Source organism: Mobula birostris, chromosome 11 (assembly GCF_030028105.1).
Source record: "Mobula birostris isolate sMobBir1 chromosome 11, sMobBir1.hap1, whole genome shotgun sequence".
Lineage (NCBI taxonomy): Eukaryota > Metazoa > Chordata > Chondrichthyes > Myliobatiformes > Myliobatidae > Mobula > Mobula birostris.
This window is the reverse complement of record NC_092380.1, coordinates 69898579-69922823: the sequence shown is the minus strand read 5'-3', so window position 1 is coordinate 69922823 and position 24245 is coordinate 69898579. Positions and strand designations below refer to the sequence as shown.

Here is a 24245-nt window from a genome sequence, read left to right as displayed (position 1 = left end):
CATTTCCTCCATTACTTCTCTCAGACCTCTTTCCTTCCAGGTTCCCCTTGTGTTGACCCTACCAGCCTCCACATTCCAAGAATGATCTTCTGCCATTTGGTGCAGCTATAGTGTAATGTTATCACCAAACATACCTTTCCTTCCTTTTCCTTTCAGCATTTCAAATTGACTATTCCCCCTGGAACACTCCTATCCACTCTTTGTTCTCCACCAATAAGTCACCTCATATCACCTTCATGCTCCTCGTACTCATAGTTGTTTGGGTTTATGGGAGTAGGTTGCAGGATTTCTCAGAGCGGAGGTACCCTTCCCTATCCTGCTTACAGCATAGGTTCATAGGATCAGGTGCTAACTTTCCTGAATGTTGCCTTGAAAGGGAGAATCTAGTTGCTTATCTTCATTTCCTTAAGACTTAATCTCAACTGAAGCTTTCAACGAAAGACTGATGACAGAAATATTTGCCAACATAGGGCCACCAAGCCCATCTAATATCCCTACAGAATTTCTTGTCAAATATACTTTGCACAAAAATGCAACTGAAGTAGGATTTCAGTGCAGTAGGAGTGTCCTAGCTATTGAGCAGCAGAATGGCATGGCTAAAAGAGTTACTTCCTCGTAGCCCCAGTGTGCTTGGATTCACTCCTGGCCTCTGGTGCTGTCTGTATCGAATTTTCACATTCTCACTGTGAATGCATGGGCTTCCCTCAGGTCCTCAGCTTTCCTCCCACATGCCAAAGATGTGACATTTGATAGATTAGTTGCCATTTTATATTGCCCCTAGTGTTCAGTTGAGTGATAGAATTTATGGGAGGTTTTTGAGGATGTGGAAGGAGTAAAATGGGACTGGTGCAGTGTAGAAAGGTGCTTCATGTTTGGCTGAAAAACCTGTTTCTGTCCTATATGATGCCTTAACTCCATGACATCCTATGGAAAGAATTATGGATGCTACTACACATGGTAGGACAGGAAGATGATAGGGGAAAATTGTTTTCAGTGGGATGAAGTGAAATGTAACATGGGGGCAAAATCGAAAAGGGTGATGAATAAAGGACCGAAGGTGTTGTATTTGAATGCACACAGTATATGGATACTTAAATGCACACAGTATATCGAATAAGACAGATGATCGTGTAGCGCAGCTAGAGATTGGCACTTATGATGTTGTGGGCTTTACTGAAATGTGGTTGAAAGAAGATCACAGTTGGAAGTTTAACATCCAAGGACATAACTTGTATTGAAAGGACAGACAGAGGGGGTAGGGTGGCTCTGTTGGTAAAAAATGAAAGAGGTGACAAAGGATCAGAAGATGAAGAATCCTTGTGGGTAAAGTTAAGAAACTACAAGGACAAAAAGACCCTGATGGGAGTTATATACAGGCCCCCAAACAGTAGCCAGGATATAGGCTATAAATTACAATTACAAATAGAAAGTCATGTAATAAGGGCAATATTATGTTATTCATGAGGGATTTCAATATGGAGGTGAGTTGGGAAAATCAGGTTGGTGCTAGATCCCTAGAGAAGGAATTTGTGGAATGCATCAAGGTGGCTTTTTAGAGCAGCTTATAGTTAAGCCCACTCGGAGAAAGGCAATTCTGGATTGGGTACTGTGCAATGTACCAGATTTGATTAGGGAGCTTAAAGTAAGGAACCCCTGGTAGGCAGTGGTTTTAAATGATAGAATTCACCCTGGAGTTTGAGAGGCAGAAGACAAGGTCAGTTGTATCAGTATTACAGTGGAGTAAAAGGAATTAAAGAAGTACGAGCGAGGAGCTGGCCAAAGTTGATTGGAAGGGGACACTAGCAAAGATGACAAGAGAACAAAATGGCTGGAGTTTCTGCGGAGCAATTCAGAAAGTGCAGGATCAACACGTTCCAAAATGATGTAGTATTCTAAAGGGAGGATGAGGCTACTGTAGTTGACGAGGGAAGTCATAGACAGCATTCAAGTAAAAGAGAGGGCAAATAATATAGCAAAAATTAGTGGGAAGGTAGAGGATTAGGAAGTTTTTAAAAACCAACAGAAGGCAAGTTAAAAACAAACATAATGAGAGAAAAGACAAAATATCAAAAACAATACCAAGAGTTTTTTTCAGACATACGAAGAATACAAACAACAGGAATTCTGCAGATGCTGGAAATTCAAGCAACACACATCAAAGTTGCTGTTGAACGCAGCAGGCCAGGCAGCATCTCTAGGAAGAGGTACAGTCGACGTTTCAGGCCGAGACCCTTCGTCAGGACTAACTGAAAGAAGAGTTAGTAAGAGATTTGAAAGTGGGAGGGGGAGGCGGAGATCCAATATGATCAAAATGTGGTCGAAAAGTTGAAGAGCCGAAGAAATTACAGATGGGGAGCAGTGAGAGATGGTTTCACTGAGCTCCCGTTGAAGAGAGGATCTAAACTTCTTCGGTGTAGGCATCACCGGAAGAGGCTTCGCAGTAGTGAATTTTAAAATGCAAACAACAGGAATTCTGCAGATGCTGGAAAGAATACAAGAGAGGTGAGAGTGGATATCAGAATGCTGGAAAATGACACTGGAAAGTAGTAATGGGGGACAAGGAAATGGTGGATGAATTTAATAAGTATTTTGTGTCTGTCTTCACTGTGGAAGACACTAGCATTGCGCCAGACACTCGAGAGTGGGCGAGAGTGTCAGGGGGCTGAAGTGAGTGTAGTTGCTACTACTAAGTTAAAGGTGCTTGTGAAGCTGTAAGGTCTAGAGGTAGATAAGTTACCTGGCCCTGATGGACTACACCTTGGTGTTCTGATAGATGTAGCCGAAGAGATTGTAGGCATTAGAAATGATCTTTCAAGGATCACTAGATTCTGGAATGGTTTCGGAAGACTGGAAAATTGCAAATATCACTCCACTCTGTAAGAAGGGAGGCAGGCAGAAGAAAGTAAACTACTGTACAGGCCAGTTAACCTGACTTCAGTGATTGGGAAGTTGTAGATGAGGTTTCGGGTACTTGGAGGGGCAGGATAAAGAAGGCCAAAGTCAGTAAGGTTTCCTTGGGGAAATCTTGTCTGACAAACCTGTAGGAGTTATTTGAAGAAATAATAGGCAAGACAGACAAAGGAGAGTCAGTGGATGTTGTGTACTTATATTTTCAGAAGGACTTTGACAAGGTGCTGCCCATGAAGCTGCTTGACAAGATACAAGCCCGTATTTTTACAGTGAAGATACCAGCATGGTTAGGAGATTGCCTTACTGGCAGGAGGCATAAAGTGGGAATAAAGGGGGCGTTTTCTAGTTGGCTACCAGCGACAAGTGGTGTTCCGCAGGAGTTGGTATTGAGACCGCTTCTTTTCACATAATATGTCATTAAGTTGGATGATGGAATTGATGGTTTTGTGGCCAAGTTTGCAGATGATACAAAGATACAAAGAGGGGTGGAGGGTCAGGGTGTCTGACGGAGAATTTGGTTGGATTGGGAGAATGGGCAAAGAAGTGGCAGGTGAAATATAGTGTAGGGAAGCGTGAGGTCATGCACTTTGGTAGAAGGAATAAAGGCATGCACTATTTTCTAAATGGGAAGAAAATTCAAAAATCTGAGGTGCAAAAGGACTTGGAAGTCCTTGTGTAGGATTCTCTAAATATTAACTTTCAGATTGAGTCAGAGGTAAGGATGCAAATGCAAATTTAGCGTTCATTTTGAAATGGCTAGAATATAAGAGCAACGATGTGATGCTGAGGCTTTTTTAAGGCATTGGTCAGACCTCACTCGGAGTATCGTGAGCAGTATTGAACTCCTTGTCTCGGAAAAGATGTGCAGGCATTGGAGAGGATCCGAGGGCATTTCTTGATAATGATATTGGGAATGACATGGCTAACTTATGAGGAGCATTTGATGGCTCTGGCCTGTACTCGCTGGAGTTCTCATTGCAGCCTATTGAATATTGCAAGGTCTGGATAAAGTGGACGTGGAGAGGATGCTTCCTACAGCGGGGAAGGCTAAGATCAGAGGGTGCAGCCTCAGAATAGAGAGACATCCATCAGAGGTGAGAAGGAATTTTTTTTTTTTAGCCAGATGGTGATGAACCTCTGGAATTCAATGCCACGGATAGCTGTGGGGGCCAAGTCATTGAGTATGTTTATATGTCCTTGGTTAGTCAGGACATCAAAAGTTATGGAGAGACAACAGGAGAATGGGGTTGAGGTGGATAATACATCAGCCATGATGGAATTGCAAAGGAGAGTCAATGGGCTGAGTGGCCTAATTCTGCTCCTATGTTTTATGGTCCCATACCACATGAACATTGCACCTTCCTCATACTTAATCATTTTTAAACATTTTCTAAATTTGTAAATTTAGAAAAGCATTTTCCAAATTTTCCATTGATGTAAGTCTTAATCAGTTAGGGCCCAATAACCCATGAAATCCTAATATTCTCTATAATGCACGCAGTCTTGAACATCTATTCAGATGAACTCACAATTTATAGATAAGGAGAGTTTATCGCACTATCATTTTGTCACACACTAGGACAGCTCAAGCCAGTTGGCTGCAACAAAAAAAAATTCCACTTGAGCTTGGATCATTAGGAGGAAAGCAGAAATTAGAAGATGTTTTTGTCATAATGTTTGAACTGGCAGTAAGACTAATTTGTGCAGCACACATGTACTCTATCCATTAAGAACAATGATGTAACTCTGGGAGCAAGTCACATGTTTGTCCACCTGATTGAGAAATGTAGCATATTTGAGTGTTAAAGAGATCAAAAGGAACCAAATTAATTCCAATGAACATTATTGGTTTACCCAATAATTATTCCAGGGTTATTATTTTGTGAAGCAATACTCACCAATGTGCTTCTCTGGGCCTGAGAGAATTTGGTTGCTACAAAATACTGGACTGGGGCCAACAATGCAATTACTGTTGCTCCAATTAAGGCACTAATTCCAAGGAGGTAATAGAGAAGAAACACACCTACAATGATCTGTTAACAGAAAAAAAACAAAATTTACACAGGAGTCACAATAATTCTTCATTGCAACAATAGGATAGAAAAAATCTGCCGTTATATCAACTTTCATGTAAAAATAACTTCATTTTAATCAAAATAACAATGGATTACTATAATAATTTCAAAGTAAAAAACAAGCCTGTTCATCTTGCACCCGTCATTACCACTTCCAACAACATTATTGTTAATGAAGTTGAAGGGGGGGTGACAATGATTTCATTACAAGAATGGAATCCCAAGTTAACTGAACTAAATTTGGAAGCTTAAGTAAATCTAACATGGAGTACAATGGAGATTATTTATAAATCAGAAGGAGCTGCATTCCTGTTCACACATGTTTGATGCTATTTAGAGACCAGTCCATATTTGACGGTTGATGGTGTAATCTGAAATGTTAATTGACAATGGAATGGAAGATGTCTCAGCTGAAATGTGAGGAATGGGGATAAAGAAAATCAGAGCTTTTTAACGAAGATGTGAAACCATACGTGGTGGGTGAAAGACTTTCAGACTAGTGTTTTATAGCTTTTGTGCTCATATTCATCCTAGTTTTCTTTCACAGAAGATTTTAAAAATTTATCTACAGAGTATAGTCATCCCTGGTAAGGCCAACTTTTATTGCCCATTCCTAACTCACCAAGAAAAGGAGTTGATGAAGCCTTTCATGTAATGTTTCAGGCAATTTGATGAAGGTATTCCCATAGTGCTGCGGACATTGAATCCCAGGATTCCAATGCTCTGATTTGAAGAAATGGGCAAGCCATGATAACACGAGGCTTGGAGGCAAACAAGTGATGATACACACTGTACATTTCACTGCTGCTCTTGTAGTCTAGCTGGCGGAGTTGTGAGAGGTGCTGCTAAAGATTTGGCAAGTTGCCCCAATGCATTTTGTACATGGTAAATACAATAACTATACTGTAGTGGTGATGGAGGTAGTGAACGAGACTGTGGAATTCTGAAATATGCTGCTTTATCATGTTACTGAATAGCACTGCAATATATGCCATCAAATCATGCATTGGAAGTAATGGAAACGTTTAAGTAATGAAGAGGTGCGCATTATCCAGGCCCCAATTTATTTCTCTTTCTGATTCATTCATGGACATTGCTGGCATCCCTAAATGCCCGGAATTGAGAAGACAGACAAGAATCAACTGCAGTGGTGGATGTAAACTCACACATAGGCTAGCTTGGGTCAGTATTGCATACTTCCTTTCCTTGAATGATGTTTGTGAACCAGATGGATTTTTATGACCGCCAGTTAGTGGTGTTGTGGTGACTCATTCCTATAGTCATTGAAATCAGGCTCAGACTGAGTTGTATTTTAGATCTGTAGAGATGGTTTTGGGAGAAGAGTGAGCAGGGAGTTAGAGGTCAAGTTAAGGTTTAGGAACAGAGAAGTGGGGCAATTAGAGGTCAGGCCAGAGTCTAGGCCTCTCCTCTGTGCTCGAAGGCCAAGGATCCCTGTGGACTAATGTTGGATCACAAGCGCTGTGAATTGTCAGCAAGGATGAGGGCTGATGATCCCCTCCAGGTCAGTGAGCAACCCCCCCCCCACCCCACCCCAAGGTACATGGGCCCTGTGATTGAAGGTCTGTATGGGCAGGTGGCAAAAGCTGGTGACTCGCTAGTTCAGTAAATCCTTAGTTCAGGGTTCTGTCATCAGTGAATCCTGGAGTCAATACTGAAGATCAAAGCCCTAAGGTTGAAGACCAAAGTCAATGAATTTGGAAGTCCGATGTTCAATGGCTGAAGCCCGAGGTCTGCAAGTTCATGAGTCCACTGGAGGCTGGAGGCCCAGAGGTGGTTAGTCCTGGGTTTGGAGGCCGGTCTGTGTGTTTGAGTGGGTGGTAAAGGCAGAAAAGTACCTGTCCTACTCTGTTGTCCTGCTGAACACTGTGGACATGCTGTGTTGGTGCTAGACGGCGTGGCAACATGAATCTGAATCTGAATCTGATTCTTAAGTTTCTGGCCAGTTCGTAGTGACTTTGCCTTCCCCTTTTCACTACCTTCAATGACGCTGGGGATTCAATGTCAATGAACAATGAGTGAGTAGTGAGATCCTCTGATGTTGCAGACTGCCAGTTTCATCGGCATATGTGATGTAACTTATTTCTCAGTTATTAACCCAAGTCCAAATGATGTTTATAAATCCTGACAATTTTGTTAGTTAAGAATTATGCATTGCAATTATCAGTAAAGCATCTTACTCCATGATGGGAGAGAAGTCATTTGTGCAGCACTCTCTCTGTGCTGAGAGACTCCTGCAGCAATGACTTGGGGCTGAGATGGATGACCTGCACCAAGACAAGTTATTTCTGTTTATTGCTATGGTTGCAGGAAGGCACAAAATTCAATCCTTCTGACTTTAATTACACATGGATTCCCTGATTCCAACACTGGCTCTCAATTGCTTCTGGAACCTGGACCTTTTTGACAGGATTGGATCAAGGTTGTGACAAAGCCTGGGGACAAGTGATTCTGCTGGAGTTCAACTGGGAATCAATCTTTAGGCAACTGAGAAGTGTGACTTTACTGCATTCTCAACTGCACCCACCATCACTATGCTGATGAGTAAGAATGGTAGAGAAGGAATTATAATGGACGGAATTGGATTTGGGTTGGATTTGCCTGAGAAATTCAGCTATGTTAGTTAGAGGCACTGATAAATTGCTAAGTAGACAATTTGGCTGGAATTTTAAGCAGGGCTGATATGAGATTCTAGTCTTCAGCACTATATCCAGAAGTTTTTGAAATCATTAATTTTCTCATAAATTCAGCAGGATTTTAATATAATGTGGTTTTAATCAAAATGGCTGATGACTTACATCTGTGATGGTGGGGTATCAGGAGAAGTGAGCTGGATTTTTCACCTGACATTTCTTGTTGAAGATGCTTAAGAATGTTTTTGTTTGGCATTTGCAACTACATGCCAATATTGAGGACAGAGATGCTGTTGAAGCCTCTTCTATCAGGTTCTTAATTTCCATCAATACCCATGATGGGACATGACAGGATATCAGATCTGATTTGTCAGTTAAGGAACTGCTTAACTCTAAAATATTCCGACAACAGTTTATCATATATGCAGTGTGACATTATTAATTCAGCAGCTCAGTATAAGATGTATTGTGTGCGTTCTTCTTGCTTGTCAATAAATTTGATTTAGACATAGAACACATTTACAACGGAAGATCACTCACAGATACCCAGTTTGAGCTGCCTGATCTGTATCTGTGCCTTTACATACCCAGGAAAAAGGAGGGGCAAGGCAAAAGGCTAAAATCCTGAGTGAGAGAAGCGTCTTTGACTTCACAATGATTCACTTCACACAGGAGCTCTCCACCAAGTTCTTTCTGTGCCCTTGTGTGAACCTCGCTGTTTAATGCAAATAATTTTCAGCATGAAAGAGTGGGGATTCACCAGCAAACGGAGATGGGGATCACCAAACCGTTTTCTTGATCTGTTACCATTTGATTCAAAGTAATGGGACATCGAGCGTATGCAAATAGCTGCCACTGCTTCAAGACCGCATACCACTGTCACTATTCTATCACAATGGAATAGAAAATAGGCAGGGTGGAAGACGAAATTGTGACAAACTATGATAGGAATATCAGACTTTTGCTTGACCTACCTGCAAGATTGTTCTTCCCATTTTAGCATGCCCCCAGCTGTTAGTGAGGAGGATTTCTGTACCTGCTGGGTCAGACACTGGCATCAACCAAGAATGGCTTGGTTTACGCCATGGACAGAACGTTTCCTTTCTTTCTCCAGTTCTTAAAAAGTGCAACATATTGTTGAAGTAAGTAGAGAGACAAACTGGATTTACATTCAATTCCAGAGTTAAGCTTGCTTATTGAATTACCGAGGTAGAGTGACACAGCGTGGAAAGAGGTCGTTCATGCATTGTGTCAGGATTAGAGGAGAGATGTCAAACTTTACCTGGCTTATGCTGGTCTCTAATATGTAGCCAAGTACAATTCATCTGTTGGCCTCAAGAAAATATTATCAAGCATTCTGTGTGAGATATCTAGCGAATATTATTAATAACCAGCCTGGAGATGAATGTGACATGACCTTCATGCTTGACAATGTTCACAGATTAAGTTCAAGATAAAGAACGGCTCATTTGCTGATTTACAAGAATGTTTCTAGTTATTGACAAAATGCATATCAATAAAATAACAATCTGCAAGCAGCTCAAAATGATTTGGACATCTGATGTGCATGAAGCACAAATATATTAAATGTAATAGTTTTTATTTCTGTGTAACACTGAAGAGCTACCATAGAAAGTGGTCAATAATGATTTAGCTGCCTTTCGTACAACAAGCCTAATACTGAATAGCCTCACTTGTGGAGCATGTAATGAATAACATACCCTCCACTGTCTGGTTTCACCACTGTTGAAAGTTAAAATCCACTCTCAGATTGCAAATGTGAAAACAAGATAAAGTTTCACAGCAGCTGCTTGCTACTGGAATGCCAATTAACTGGAATCTGCTGATGCTAAGTTGAGTGGAGACACTATATTATTGGAACGTGATCTTCATCAGCTGTCCTAAGCTTGATGATTGTTCAACAACCAGGAAAAGTATAGCTCTGCTGAGCTTTCCCGACACTATTTCCTATAAATAGGCACCAGAATATTCATTTTTCCATTTCTCATAATGATATTGGAGAGTCTCTTTTACACAAGTAAAAATAATTTGTTAGTCTTTAAACTACACATCTAATTGCTTTTATAATGCTCAGCAATGGAAGTCTTCACATATGCAGTCAGTGGTTATTTTTATCAATCGTTCACAACTGAGGCTCTGGAGGACTCAAATTAACAATAGCCATAGTTAGCCTCATGGAACAGAAAGGATATGTTGGTAATTACACAGTTTAAATAAGCATAAATAAAGTCTCATATCTTAAAAGTAGTAGTGTGATCACTCGAGACTAGTAAGAAATTCTCCTCAGGGGTTGTCCATTGGTAGGTCCCCAGGTGGCTGTAGAGGCTGCTCTGGGATCAATATACATATTCTGCTGCAGTGTGGACAAAAGTAAGAGGGAGCTGTGATTAGTGGTTGGGTATTTTGGTTGTTCATCCTCTTGCAGCAAGCGCTTATTCTCTGTGGCATAGTGGAGGTCGCTCTCGTGTAGTGCAGCTCCCTCTTCAACAGATTTCCTCCAGGTGCATCTATTGAGTGTGGTGTCTTCCCAGTTTTTAGATGTAGCACTGAATTTCTTCAGGATGATTTTGATGTTATCTTTGAAACATTTCCTTTGCCCACCAGGAGCACGCTGACCTTCCTTCAACTGGGAGTAAAGGATCTGAGTTAGGCATCCAAATGACATCAGAGTTGCGGTTGTTTTATCACGTGGGAATACTGTTAATGTTGGTCTCCTCCAGTACGCTTGTGTTAGTGCGCCTGTCCTTTCAGCTGATCCTCAAAGTCTTTTGTAAGGTACCTTGGTGGTATTCTACCATGGCTTTCAGGTGTCTACTGTCAGTGGTCCACAACTCAGCTCCATACAAAAATATAGGAAGGACAAACTGCTCTGTAGACCAGAAGTTTTGTTTAGATCTGTAGGTTGCAGTCTTCAAAGACTCTTATCTTTAATCCTGCATAGGCTTCATTAGTACTAATCAGGCGGCGTTTGATCTCTGACTCACTGCCTGCTTTTGAGGAGAGAATGCTGCGAAGGTAGGGAAAGTGAACAACGTTTTCAAGGGCGATATCATCAACTTTTGTGGAGGCTGGATGGTAGCTGATATAGGAACTGTGTCTTTTTTACATTCAAAACAAGACCTAGGACTCTATATACCTTGGCAAAGGCATTCAGGATACAATGGTGGTCTTCAGAGTGCACTACAATGGCCTTGTCCTCTGCATACTGAAGCTCCACGATAGAGGTGGTGCTGACCTAGTTCTTGGCCTTGAGGTTAAAAAATTCTACACACAGTTATGATCCCCTGTGGCAGTTTTTGACCACTGAGGTGACAGCAATTAAGTTGGCAAATTGGGTGGGTGCAATGATGCAGACCTGTTTGACTCCTGACTTGACAGTGAAGAGTTCTGATTCAGTGCCACTATTGCTGAGTACTTAACAGTTGCCAAAATGGACAGGCATTGAACTGGTAGCATTCACTGAATATTCTTGTGAAGCATAAAGTGTCAGATTTTGTTTTGCTGACAAAATACATCATTAATTTATTTAACTTACTGATGAGAAAACAGGAGATGTGAGAATTTACAAAAACCCAAACATCCAACGTAAAAGTTCCAGGAAGTTTGGCATGTACATTTTGCCAGTGTTCAATTTGAATTTAGTTCTTCTGGAAGTATGATTCTACTAATACCATTTAAAGGTTTTCTTATTTTCCTTGAGGAAGAAGGAGTCAGGAAAACCCCATAAATCAGTTATCCCATTGGTCATTAATCCTTTGGTTTGGCACCTAGCCACTTGGATGCTAACTTCCACTCCCATTAACACACAGGGGCCCTGGTTTCCATGCTCTCAGCAACACACCAGTCCTATAACAGGGCTAAGTGATCATGGTTTCCTTAAGTGGAGATCTTGCCTGGCAAATCTGTTATAACTCTTTGAGGAAGTAGCAAGTGTGAATGGACAAAGGAGAGTTGTTCACTAGGATTTTCAGAAGACCTTTGAAAATGTGCCACATGAGGCTGTTAAACAAGATAAATACCCATGGTATTGAATACCCATTGTTAGAACGGCTGACTGGCAAAAGGCAAAGAGTGGGAAGAAAGGGGCGCCTTTTGTGGTTGTCTGCCAGTGAACAGTGATGTTTCTCAGGGCTGAGTGTTTGGTCAGTTGCTTTTCACAATATATGTTATTGATCTGGATGATAGAATTAGTGGTTTTTTAGTCAAATTTTTGGATGCTACTAAGATCAATGGAGGGACAGTTGGCGTTGAAGAAGCAGGGAGTCTGCGTGAGGAATTGGACAGGTTGGAAGAATGGGCAAAGAAGTGGAGAATGGAATATCACTTAGATAGTGTATGATCATGAACTTTGGCACAAAGAATAAAGATGCAGACTATTTTCTAAACAAGACATAGGAGCAGAATTAGGCCACTGGCCTATTAAATTTGCTGCACCATTCCATCATGGCTGATTTATTATCCCTCTCAATCTTATTCCTTCAATAACCTATCCCTCAACGTCAGCAAGACGAAAGAATTGGTTGTTGACTTCAGAAGGAGTAGTAGACTGCACGACCCAATTTACATCGGTGGTGCGCAAGTGGAACAGGTCAAAAGCTTTAAGTTCCTCGGGGTCAATATCACAAATGACCTGACTTGGTCCAACCAAGCAGAGTCCACTGCCAAGAAGGCCCGCCAGCGCCTTTACTTCTTGAGAAAACTAAAGAAATTTGGCCTGTCCCCTAAAACTCCCTCTAATTTTTATAGATGCACCGTAGAAAGCATTCTTCTAGGGTGCATCACAACGTGGTATGGAAGTTGTCCTGTCCAAGACCAGAATAAGCTGCAGAAGATCGTGAATATGGCACAGCACATCACACAAACCAATCTTCCGTCCTTGGACTCACTTTACACCGCACGCTGACAGAGCAGTGCTGCCAGGATAATTAAGGACACGACCCACCCAGCCAACACACTTTCTGTCCCTCATCCCTCCGGGAGAAGGCTCAGGAGCTTGAAGACTCATACGGCCAGATTTGGGAACAGCTTCTTTCCAACTGTGATAAGATTGCTGAACAGATCCTGACCCGGATCTGGACCATACCTTCCAAATATCCAGACCTGCCTCAGTGTTTTTGCACTACCTTACTTTCCATTTTTCTATTTTCTATTTATGATTTATAATTTAAATTTTTAATATTTACTCTCGATTTGTAATCCAGGGAGCAGGAAGCGCAGAATCAAATATCGCTGTGATGATTGTACGTTCTGGTATCAATTGTTTGGCGACAATAAAGTATAAAAGTATAAAGTATTCTCCTGCCCTCTCCCTATAACCTGTGACACCCTGACTAATCAAGAACTTATCACCCTCTGCATTAAATATACTCAATGACTTAGCCTCCATAGCCATCAGTTGTAATGAATTCTATAGATTCACTACCCTCTGGCTAAAGAAAGTCCTCCTCATCTCTGCTCTAAAAGGACGTCCCTCTATTCTGATCCTCTACCCTCTGGTCCTGGACTCACCCACAATAGGAAATATCCTCCCCATATCCACTCTATCCAGACCTTTCAATATTCAATAGGTTTCAATGAGATCCCACCCCCCCATTCTTCTAAACTCCAGGAGGTACATGCATAGAGCTATCAAAAACTCCTCATATGTTAACCCCCTCATTCACAGAATCATTCTCGTGAACCTCCTCTGGACTCTCGCCAATGCCAGCACATCTTTTCTTAGATAAGGGACACAAAACTGCTCACAATACTCCAAGTGTGGTCTGACTAATGCCTTATAAAGCTTCAGTATTACATCCTTGCTCTTATATTTCAGCCCTTTCAAAATGAATGTTAACATTGCATTTGCCTTCCTTACCACTGACTCAACCTGCTAGTTAACCTTTAGGCAATCCTGCATAGGGACTCCCAAGTTCCTTTGCACCTCTGATTTTGAATTTTCTCCCCATTTAGAAACTAGTCTATGCCTTCATTCCTTCTACCAAAGTGCATGACCATACACCTCCCTACACCATATTCAATCTGACACTTCTTTGCCCATTCTCCCAATCTGTCTGTCCTTCTGCAAACTCCCTGCTTCATCAACACTGCCTGCCACTCCACCTATCTTTGTATCATCCACAGAACTGGCCACAAAGCCATCAATTCCATAATTCAAATTATTGACATATAAGGTGAAAAAAATGGTCCCAACACTGTCCCTTGCAGAACAACACTAGTCACCAGCAGCCAACTAGAAAAGACCCATTCCCATTCTCCGCCTCCTTGCAGTCAACCAATTTTCTATCTATGCTAGTATTTTTCCCTGTAATATCATGGGATCTTACCTTATTAAGCAGCCTTATATTCAGCACCTTGTCAAAGGCCTTTTGAAAATCCAAATAAAACAACATCCACTGACTCTCCTTTATCTATCCTGCTAGGTACATCTTCAATGAATTCCCTTTATTCCACTGTAATACTGGTACACCTGACTTAATCGAACTGCATGGTGAATTCTATCACATTACTATCACTGCCTGAAATAGGGGGAGATTTCTGAAATTGCCAGTGGACTTGGGAATCCTAGTACAGGATCCCTAAATATCAACTTACAGGTTGAGTTGGACAAATGCAATGTTAGCATTCATTTTGAGAGTATTAGAATATAAAAGGAAGGATATAATGCTGAGGCTTTTTAAGGCATTGCTCAGAACACACGGAGTACTGTAAGCAGTTTTGTGCCCAATATAAAAGGAGAGGATACGCTGGTATTAAAGAAGGCCCAGAGGAGGTTTACAAGAGCTATCTGGGGATGAAAGAGTTAATGCATGTGGAGTGTTTGAAGGCTTGGCTTGTAATCACGGTTTAGAAGAACAAGGAGCTTCTCATTGAAACCTACTGAATATTCAAATTCCTAGATAAATGGACATGGAGAGGATAATAAACACAAAATAATCTGCAGATGCTGGGGTGAAAGCAACACTCACAACACGCTGGAGGAACTCAGCAGGTCGGGCAGCATCCGTGGAAACAATCAGTCGACGTTTCGGGCCGGAACCCTGACGGAACCCTTTGTCAGGGTTCCGGCCCAAAACATTGACTGATTGCTTTCACGGATGCTGCCCGACCTGCTGAGTTCCTCTAGCGTGTTGTGAGTGTTGACATGGAAAGGATGATTCCAGTAGTGGGAGAGCCTAGGACCAGAGGGCACAGCCTCAGAATAAAAAAGACATCCCTTTAGAACAGAGATGGGGAAGAATTTCTTGAGCCATGGGTGGTGAAACTGTGGAATTCATTGCCAGAAAGCTGTAGAGGCCAACTCATTGTGTATATGCCCCCTTTTCATTGTTACCATCAGGAAGCAGATACAGAAGCCTGAAAGCACACACTCAGTGATTCGGGAACAGCTTCTTCCCCTCTGCCATCTGATTCCTAAATGGATGTTGAACCCATGAACACTACCTCACTTTATATTATTTCTGTTTTTGCAATGTTATTTTGGTGCTGTGGGGATTTGGACCTAAGAACCCAATTTGGTTCGGAATGCTGTTGTTGTTGCTCGCTTCTATTGTTTATATGATTCATTTTGTGTTTTGTTCTCTCTTTCTCTCTGGGCACTGGGGAGGTTGGTCTTTTTTTAAATTGGGTTCTTTCGGGTTCCTAGCTTTGTGACTGTCTGTAAGCAAACAAATTTATACATTCTTAGATAATAAATGCACTTTGAAACTTTGAATTTAACTATTTAATATAAGTATATACTTGCTGTAATTCATTTTTTAATACTTATCATGTATTGCATTGTAATGCTGCCACTAAGTTTACAAATTTCATGGCATATGCCAGTGATATTAAACCTGATTCAGATTCTGATATTTAAACGGAGGTTGATAGGTTCTTGATTAGTAAAGGTGTCAAAGGTCATAGAGAGACAGCAGGAGAATGGGGTTGAGAGGGAATAATAAAGAAACAACTATCAAATGGTGGAACAGACTCGGTGAGCTGAAAGGCCTGATTCTGCTCCTACATCTTATGGTTTTATGGCCCATTTGAACTCCCATTTACACACTTCAGCCCTGGTTCTGACTCTTGCTTTAAACTCAAAGAATCACAGAGCAAAACAACATGGCTACAGTCCATGTCATCCATGTTGTCCAACCAGCTAGACCCATATCCTTCCAGGTCCCTCCCCTCCATGTACCTATCCAAGTGCTTTCTGAATTAAATGTAGTTGTACCTGCCTCAACCACTTGCTCTGCCAGCTTGTTCTATATAATCACCATCCACTGCATGTAAAGTTGACCGTCCGGTTACTTTTAACTACTCCCCCTCTCACCCTACATCTATGCCCCTAGTTTTGAGCACCCCTACCCTGGAGAAAAGACTGTTATAATCCACCTCATCTATGCCTCTCATAACTTTAAACACTTCTATAAGGTCTTCTCTGGATCTCTTACATTCTAAGGAACAAAGACTAGGCCTAGCCAAACCAACTCCTCCCTCCCCCATAACTCAGCCCTCTGAATCTGGCAACATCCTCATAAATCTGTCCTGCACTCATTCCGGTTTAGCCACATTATTCCTATTACAGGATAACCAAAACACTGGTGACTTCACCAATGACTTATAAAACTGCAGTATAATGACCCTGAATGATGAAGGCCAACATGCTAAGTGCCTTTTTCACTACCCTGTCTACGTGTTCTACTGCTTTCAACATACTATGCACTTGGACTTCTCGGTTCTCCAGTTCTGTTACACTCCCTAGTGCCCTACCATTCATAGCGTAGCCTTAACTTTCCAAAATGCATCAGCTCACACTTGTCTGTACTGAAATGCATTTGCAACTCCTTGGCCCACTTCCCAAACCAATCGAGATCCTCTGAATATTCTACGATAAGCTCCTTCATTATCAACAACTCCTCCTAATCTTGAGTCATCTGCAAGCTTGCTGATCAAGTCATGTGAGTTCACACTCAGATCATTTATATAAATAATTAATAATGGGTCCCAAAACCGACCCCTGTAGTACACCACTAGTTTCCACTTCAAGAAATTGCCTTCATCCACCACCCTCTGCTTTCTACTTCCTAGCCAATTCTAAACCCAGTTATCTAGCTTTCCATGGGACCTAATCTTCCAGATCAGCTTTCCATAAGGATCCTTTCAAATGCCTTGCTAAAGTCCAAGCAGACAATATCCACTGCCCTATGTTTTTGTATATCTTCTCAAAGGACTCTAAAAGATTTGCCAAACATGATTTCTCACACACAAAGCTATGCTGGCTCCTCTTAATCAGACGCTTGCTATTCTGTGCTTCAGAATTCCCCCCAGTAACTTCCCCACCATGAATATCAGGCTGACTGGCCTGTAGTTCCCGCTTGTCCTTGTTACCCTTCTTGAACAATGGAATGATGCTAGGTTCCTTCCAGTCTTCGGGAACTTCACCAGTGAGTTATGATGAAGCAAATATCTCTGCAAGGGCCTTGGCAATTTCTTCTCTAGCCTCCCACAAAGTTTGGGGATCCACACGGTCAGGCCCTGGACACTTATCCAACTTAACACACTGTAAGGTAGCAATTACTTTTACCCTGGTAAAAGGAATGTTCTCCAAAACATCTCTATTTGTTTTCCTTATCTACTGAGAGCCATGATTTTGTCCTCAGTAAACAGCAAAATATTTGTTTAAAACCTCACCCATTTCCTATGGCTTGAGATGTACGCACCCCTGATGAACTCTAAGGGGATCCACTTTCTCCACAACCTCTCCTTTACTTTTCATACATTTATAGAGTCTCTTGGGATTTCTCTTAACCTACCCTGTCAGATCCATCTTATATCCTCTCTTTATCTTTCTGATTTCCTTCTTAAATGAATTCTTAATCCTTTTATAGTCATCAAGGTACTCATTTGTCCCTCGTCTCCAAAACCCAATGTAAGATTCCTTCTTTTTGTTAACCAGAGCTTCAATGTCTCTCAACAGACAGGGTTCACTAAACTTGTCAGGTTTACTCACAGGGGTCCCAGCTCCCACTCTATTGCTTTGGTTTCCTGCTCCTTTTAAACTAACTGGTACTTTGCTTGCTGTACTTCATTTAAACTTACCAGGTTTGTTGGGAAATTTATTATACTCCTGTTCATTATCTAAAAATATGAATTAAAAGTTTACTGGAGTATTAACAGAATAATAGCCATTAGTCGGATGATGCTAATATGACACCACCAAAGTCCTGGGCATGAGGGATTAATGGAGTTTTACTGCATATCCAACATGGATCAACGGTTAAGGGAAAATCTTTGTTCTCCATATGCATTTACATGTATTAGGAATTTGCTGCGGTGTTGGCATGACAAAGAACAAAATTAACTCCATTCAACGATTTTAAAGAATAAAGAATTATATAAAAATAAACTTAGAAGTTAACATACTAGAACATCTGAACAAGATAAAAGGTAATCAGTGAGTAAGGCAGAGCTTTGCACTGAATTGCACCCTGTCAGTTTTCCCCAGTTACACGTACACCCTATAGCTACTGGTCTCCAACTGTTCGTGTACTGCAATCACAACCCGCATAATGCAGTCTGAATAATCTGAAAACCTCAAACACATCATACTTATCACTTTCAAGACAAGTCTCCCGTTGGGTTTTGGCAGCAGCATGAATTCCTAATTTGTTCATCATTCCTGGGCCTTTGAAAATTTCAAATTGTCTGTTAGCTAGAGCTACTATTGACTGTCGCATGTTTCCTATCAAGTTGAGTGCAGTTCACGTCTCTGACACTTAGTCACTTCCAATCATATGACATCAGAAACTAAATGCTGCCATGTCCTGTTTCCCACAATCAAATACATGTTCAAAAAGAGGTTAGAAATAATTCTTTGTAATCAGTTTTATACATGGATTAGAATAATCTTCATTTTAACTTTACCTTTCAAATGCAATGGAATACCATGCCTTTTCAAATACATTATTTGCTTTGGAAACAGTGGGGCTAAATTTCCTGGTCCACTCTCTGCAGTGGGAGCAACAAACCCAATGTTTGCTGATGGAGGTCACCACTCAGAGAATAAGCATACATATGTATGATTCAAATTAATAGAAGGGGAATGTGGGTTGGATAAAGTACAGAAGTCAAATTATCACAGCACCTTTGCCTGCTTCACAAAATCACAGTGCAGTGTTTGCTCATAGGCCAGGTGCAGCCCATGTTCTTGGCTCTCACTGACCCGGATTATTCACGATTACTTAATGTCATCTCCAGTACACAAGTGTAAAGGAGAATGAAATAATTGTTACTCTAGAACCAATGAAGCACAAAAACAACCCACAATAAAACAAAGAATGCAATAATTAACATATGCAATAAATATAAATACATAAGATAACTTATAAACATTGATTGATTGCAGGTCCATAAGTGTCATGAGGCACATGACTGTTTGTATACATACATTGACTGACTGGAAATGATAATGTAGTGGTGGTGGGGGGTGTGGAGGGGTGGGTTCGTGAGTGAAGGTTTGATCAGCCTTATGGTTTGGGGAAATTTTGGAATGGTGGTCCTGGAATGGATGCTACTTGATGGAAGTGGGAGAAACAGTCCATGAGCAGGGTGGGTGGGATCCTTTATGATATTACTGCATATTTTATGGCAACTGTCCTTGATTGCAGGTTGGCTGGTGCTGGTGGTACAATGGGCAGTTTTGACTACCTGTTGTAGAGCCCTTTTGTCTGCCGCAGTGCAGTTTCTGTGTCACGCAGTGATGAAGCATGTTAGGATGCTCTCTACTGTGCATCTGTAGAATGATGTGAGTATAGATGTGCATAGTCCAGCTCTCTTGGGCCTCCTCAGAAAGTACAGGCATTGGTGAGATTTCCTGATTGTGTAGAATGTGTTCTGGGACCTTGTGTAGAATATATTGTGAAAGTGAGGCAGGAGACTAAGCCATTCCTTCCCACCTCTCAAGTATGCAATCAACAGGCCTATAAATATCATGTAAAATAAAGAAATATATGAATTACTTCCTTACTGTACTTTTAAAATCATGACCAGTATTAGTTTCTGCTAAGTCAGGGAGTTGTAAAGTCCTACTTTCTTTCTCTTAAAAACTATGAAATTACCAAACTAATTGCCAGAAACATTATGCAAAACAAAGCCTTTGATACAGATACAGCAAAAGCAACTCTACTCTATCAATTATTTTTGAAAGCCAGTTATAAGGATTGTACATTTTAGTCACATTGAGTATTAAAAATGCTGGAGAATAGAGTACAGTATCGCAGCATCACAGCAGGTTTGGAACCGTTTATACATTGCTTTTAAGCTTCGAGTAGCATCATCATATACATCAATAAAAATATTCTTTCCACATCTCACATACTTTCATAAGTTTAACTTTATGGCTATCATGGATAAATAATGAATGACAATTTGTCATTTTCACTACCAGTAAAGGAGCCATGTTAACACTTCCCTCTAAACTGTGCGACCATGCATTACAGTGCCTATAAAAAGTATTTCCTCCCACCCCTGGAAGATTTCATGTTTTATAACATTGAATCACGATGGATTTAATTTGGCTTTTTAGACACTGTTCAACAGAAAAAGACTTTTCTTGTGTCAAAGTGAAAATAATCTCTACAAAGAGATCTAAATTAATTACAAATATAAAACACAAAATAATTGATGGCGAAAGTATTCACTCCCTTTTAATATGACACACCAAATCATCACTGATGTAGCCAATTGGTTTTAGAAGTCACATAATTCACTAAATAGAGATCTGTATTTGGAGACCTGCGTGCAGTCATGGCGTTGCAATTGATTGTAGTAAAAATACTCCTGTGTCTGGAAGGTCCAATAGCTGGTGAGTCAGTATCCTGCCAAAAACTACACCATAAAGACAAAAGAACACTCCAAGCAGCTCCACGAAAAGGTTATTGAAAAGCACAAGTCAGGAGATGAATACAAGAAAATTTCCAAGTCACTGAATATCCCCTTAGAGTATAGTTAAGTCAATCATCAAGAAATGGAAAGAATATGACACAGATGTAAATCTGCCTGGAGCAGGATATAGATGACAGACAATAAAGGCCCCAGCACTAATCCCTGTGGCACATCACTAGTCACAGGCCTCCAGTCAAAGGGGCAACCACTTTCTACCACTCTCTGGCTTCTCCCACAACACCAATGTCTAATCCAATTTACTACTTCTTCTCGATTGTCAAGTGCCTGAACCTTCTTGACCAACCTCCCAAACAGGACCTTTTCAAATGCCTTGCTAATGTCCATGTGGACAACATCGACTGCCCTGACTTCATCCACTTCACTGGGATGTAATATAAATGCAACAAAAGGGAGTAATATTGGTGAGTATTTACCTGTTTCAGTTATAAATGATAATGAGTATTTCACTTGATTATCTTTGAGCTTTTAATTTTTGGGGTTATCCTCGAAGGTTTGTATCAAAAAAAATGTGTGATCTATGTGCATGCGTGAAACTCTGGCCTAAAAATTAAGACATTCAACAGTATTTGTTAATTCTAAGCTCCAGGAAAATAAAATGGTTTCTCTCCTGTTTGGTCTGCATTTAGAACCAATTCTTATTCTAAATGCACCACTGCAGTCACTCAATTAGCCAGATTCAGTTGTCAATATTTCTTGCATATCTGTCAGAATTTTCAAGTCAACTGACAATATTCCTCATTCAACATACCTTTTGGCGCAATGATAGGTAAATTAGAACATGTTGTTTCAAAGAGCTCCTCAAACACCCATGTTTTATTAATTGTTCTTCAGGCCTGAGATCCCACTCAGGTCATGGAACATAGGTCAGTTCTATTACTTATCTCCTCTGCTACCTCAACATTACTATCACATTAACAGCTGTCCACCCATTTCATCCCCTTCACGTCAAAACATCACAAGCACTGGGTCTTTGATTGGTCCAGTCACCACACTGTCTGCAAACAGTCCCTGGAGACTGATCTCATACATTCGCTCTGCTATTTTCATAGAACTTGGCCCTACTTGAACATCTCAGGCTCCACAGTGCACAAAAGAACATCCAACGATTGATTGCAATACCCAGTGTCTTGTACACTAATGAAGCAGGCAGCAAAGGCTTTTTGACTGAAATAATAAATGGCACATCCTACCTATAATTTTATGAAGTGCAAAATAAATCCTAAGTAATTTTACTTCTAAATCTAATGACTCCCAGTGGTGATCTAGTGCAGTGGAAATAAAGGCAATAGCTCTTTTGTTTGTAAATCACAGAGGCTATCTTCTTTTGCTTGAAGAAGCGTAATGCCATTGGGTACATTGATATCACAAAAACTATTAGTTTCCAGGAGTCTTCTTTGGGGATTAACACCGAAATAACTCCATTAAAAATGAAAACTTTTTTTATCAATTTAGAGTATAGTAACTTTATCATTACTAACTCTTGTACCTAATAAAGTGGCCACTGAGTGTATGCTGATTACGTTCCCAGGTTACTGGGCTCACATGAGGATCTGGAAGATCGAGAGTTCCATGCCAACGACTGAGACGTGTAGAGATGGCCCACTGTAAAAAGGGGCAAGAAAAGACCCACTTTCTGTCATCATTTGGAACTACTGTACTTCCACAATTTATTTCTTCTTTAAATATTGTTGGACTGTTTGCAATACTGGCAAGCTAATTTTGATGACCACCCATGGAGGTGGCAGACCTTCTCCTGGAATAATGTAATGCTGACATTGTTTACTAACAGCTATGGAATTTCTGTATTTTAATCCAGCAATGAAGGATATATCTAGGTCAGAATATTTTATGACCAGAGGGAAACATGAAGGTGATCATACTTTGAATCATCTGTATATGACTGCCAAGAATTTAAATGCAAGAATGCAAGCATGTCAGAGGACAGTTACTACGACAGGACCCAGACCGCATCAGATTACAATTCTGAAGCATTTTATAATTGTTAAGAACCATGAGGGAAAAGTGCTCTATGCATACATGCACCACATACACTTTGCCCATTGGTTCCAGGCATAAGCAGCTTAACCAATCATCTCTAAACAAACTGCTGCTCAGCACATGTAAAATGTGGCAAAGCATTGTGGAACTCATTTCAGCTGGAGCGAAATGAATGTCCTTCCTGACCTCTGAACAACCTTCTTACTCATATCCTCCATATCAAATACCTTTAAAAATAAAATTTGACAATGCTGGAGCCATTCCACAGGTTCAGCGGCATCTTTAGACAGAGACACAGAATTAATGATTCAGGTTCTTGGGCTTCCTATAGTACTGGGAACTGAGAAAACAGGTATGTTTTAAGTTGGCAAAAAGGGGAAGAGTGTGAAAATAAAGGGAATGTACTGTATGTGATAGGGTGGAGAGTAGGGGATTACAGGTGAAACAAATGCTATTGATGCCATCTAAGTGAATTGATTTTATTTTTCTCATTATAGCCCATTCACTTCCCTCTATTTATATTTCCTCTGGAGCACTTTTGGTCAGTATTTTCTACTTACTAACCTAAAATATGATTTTCCATGAATAAACTAAAGAGGCTATGAAATTAATGCATTACAAACTTTGGTGAGGACATTCATAGCATTAATTTGAATGAATTACTTTTTGAAGTGCAGCAACTATTAAAAAGGCAATATGACAGCTGATATGGATATAGTACATGAACCAAGTGGACAGTTAATCTGAAGACACAAGAGACTGCAGATGATGGAATCCTCTTTGAGCTAGTTAATCTACTCTTTTCCAATTCTCCAAAAGTATCTGAGAACTGAAGCTGACTGCAACAATGTTGGAAAAGGGAACAGAATGCCACAGAAATCCATGGACATTTGTGATGGCTTACTCTGACAGAAGTGAGTACAAATGATTTACCACTTTTTACAAAATCTAAGTCAACATGTGCTCAGTTACTGCCATATGCTAGAATTCACATTCTTCCTACTTAAAAGTGAAAGTTCCACTAATTAAAGACTTAATTGACTTATTTGTTCATGGGTGTTAACTGTCACTGGCAAGACCATAAGTTACTGTCCATCCCAACTGGCCACTGCAGAAGGCACCCATTTCACAATCAATCACTTTAATGTGTCTGGTCACAAATAGAGCAGACCAGATAAGCATGGCAGATTTCCAGCATCATGTAGCCAGCACTAATTCCATCTAATATTTTGTTTTATTACAGTTTTATTTACTGATTTGAATTCAAATTTGTCATTTACAATAGCAAGATTTAAATCAAGACTGTTGACAGTCCAGACTTCTTGACACAATAATCCACTGATTTAATTATAATGACACTACAGTCAATGGAATACTATTCCAAAAGCTTAAACAATTTTTAAATGAGGAAATCTGAGGTGCTCTTGTAGTAGAGAATTTGTATACCCGGTCTGCAAGATAACTCAGCCACTCTTAATTGTAAAAATGTTAAAAATTATCAAAAGTTGACTATTTGAAGAAGTTTGGTACATCTGTATTCTCTGCTGCATCAATCACCAACCATCTCTTTATCGAATGTTTATCGAAGAACTCTAATACAATCTGCCACTATTCCGAGTCCCCACCTCAGGCCCACTAACAC

The 24245-nt window shown here is 40.5% G+C and overlaps 1 protein-coding gene across 7 annotated transcripts in view; it reads right to left on the bottom strand.

Annotated features, from left to right (window-relative positions):
* The window catches only part of abcc8 (ATP-binding cassette, sub-family C (CFTR/MRP), member 8), a 178115-nt gene that overhangs the window by 81802 nt on the left and 72068 nt on the right, over positions 1-24245 (bottom strand). For all 7 annotated transcript variants that reach the window (XM_072272452.1, XM_072272458.1, XM_072272457.1 and 4 more), the window contains one exon: positions 4809-4943. In XM_072272452.1, the coding sequence (XP_072128553.1) occupies positions 4809-4943 (135 nt within the window). The remainder of the gene's footprint in view (positions 1-4808; positions 4944-24245) is intronic.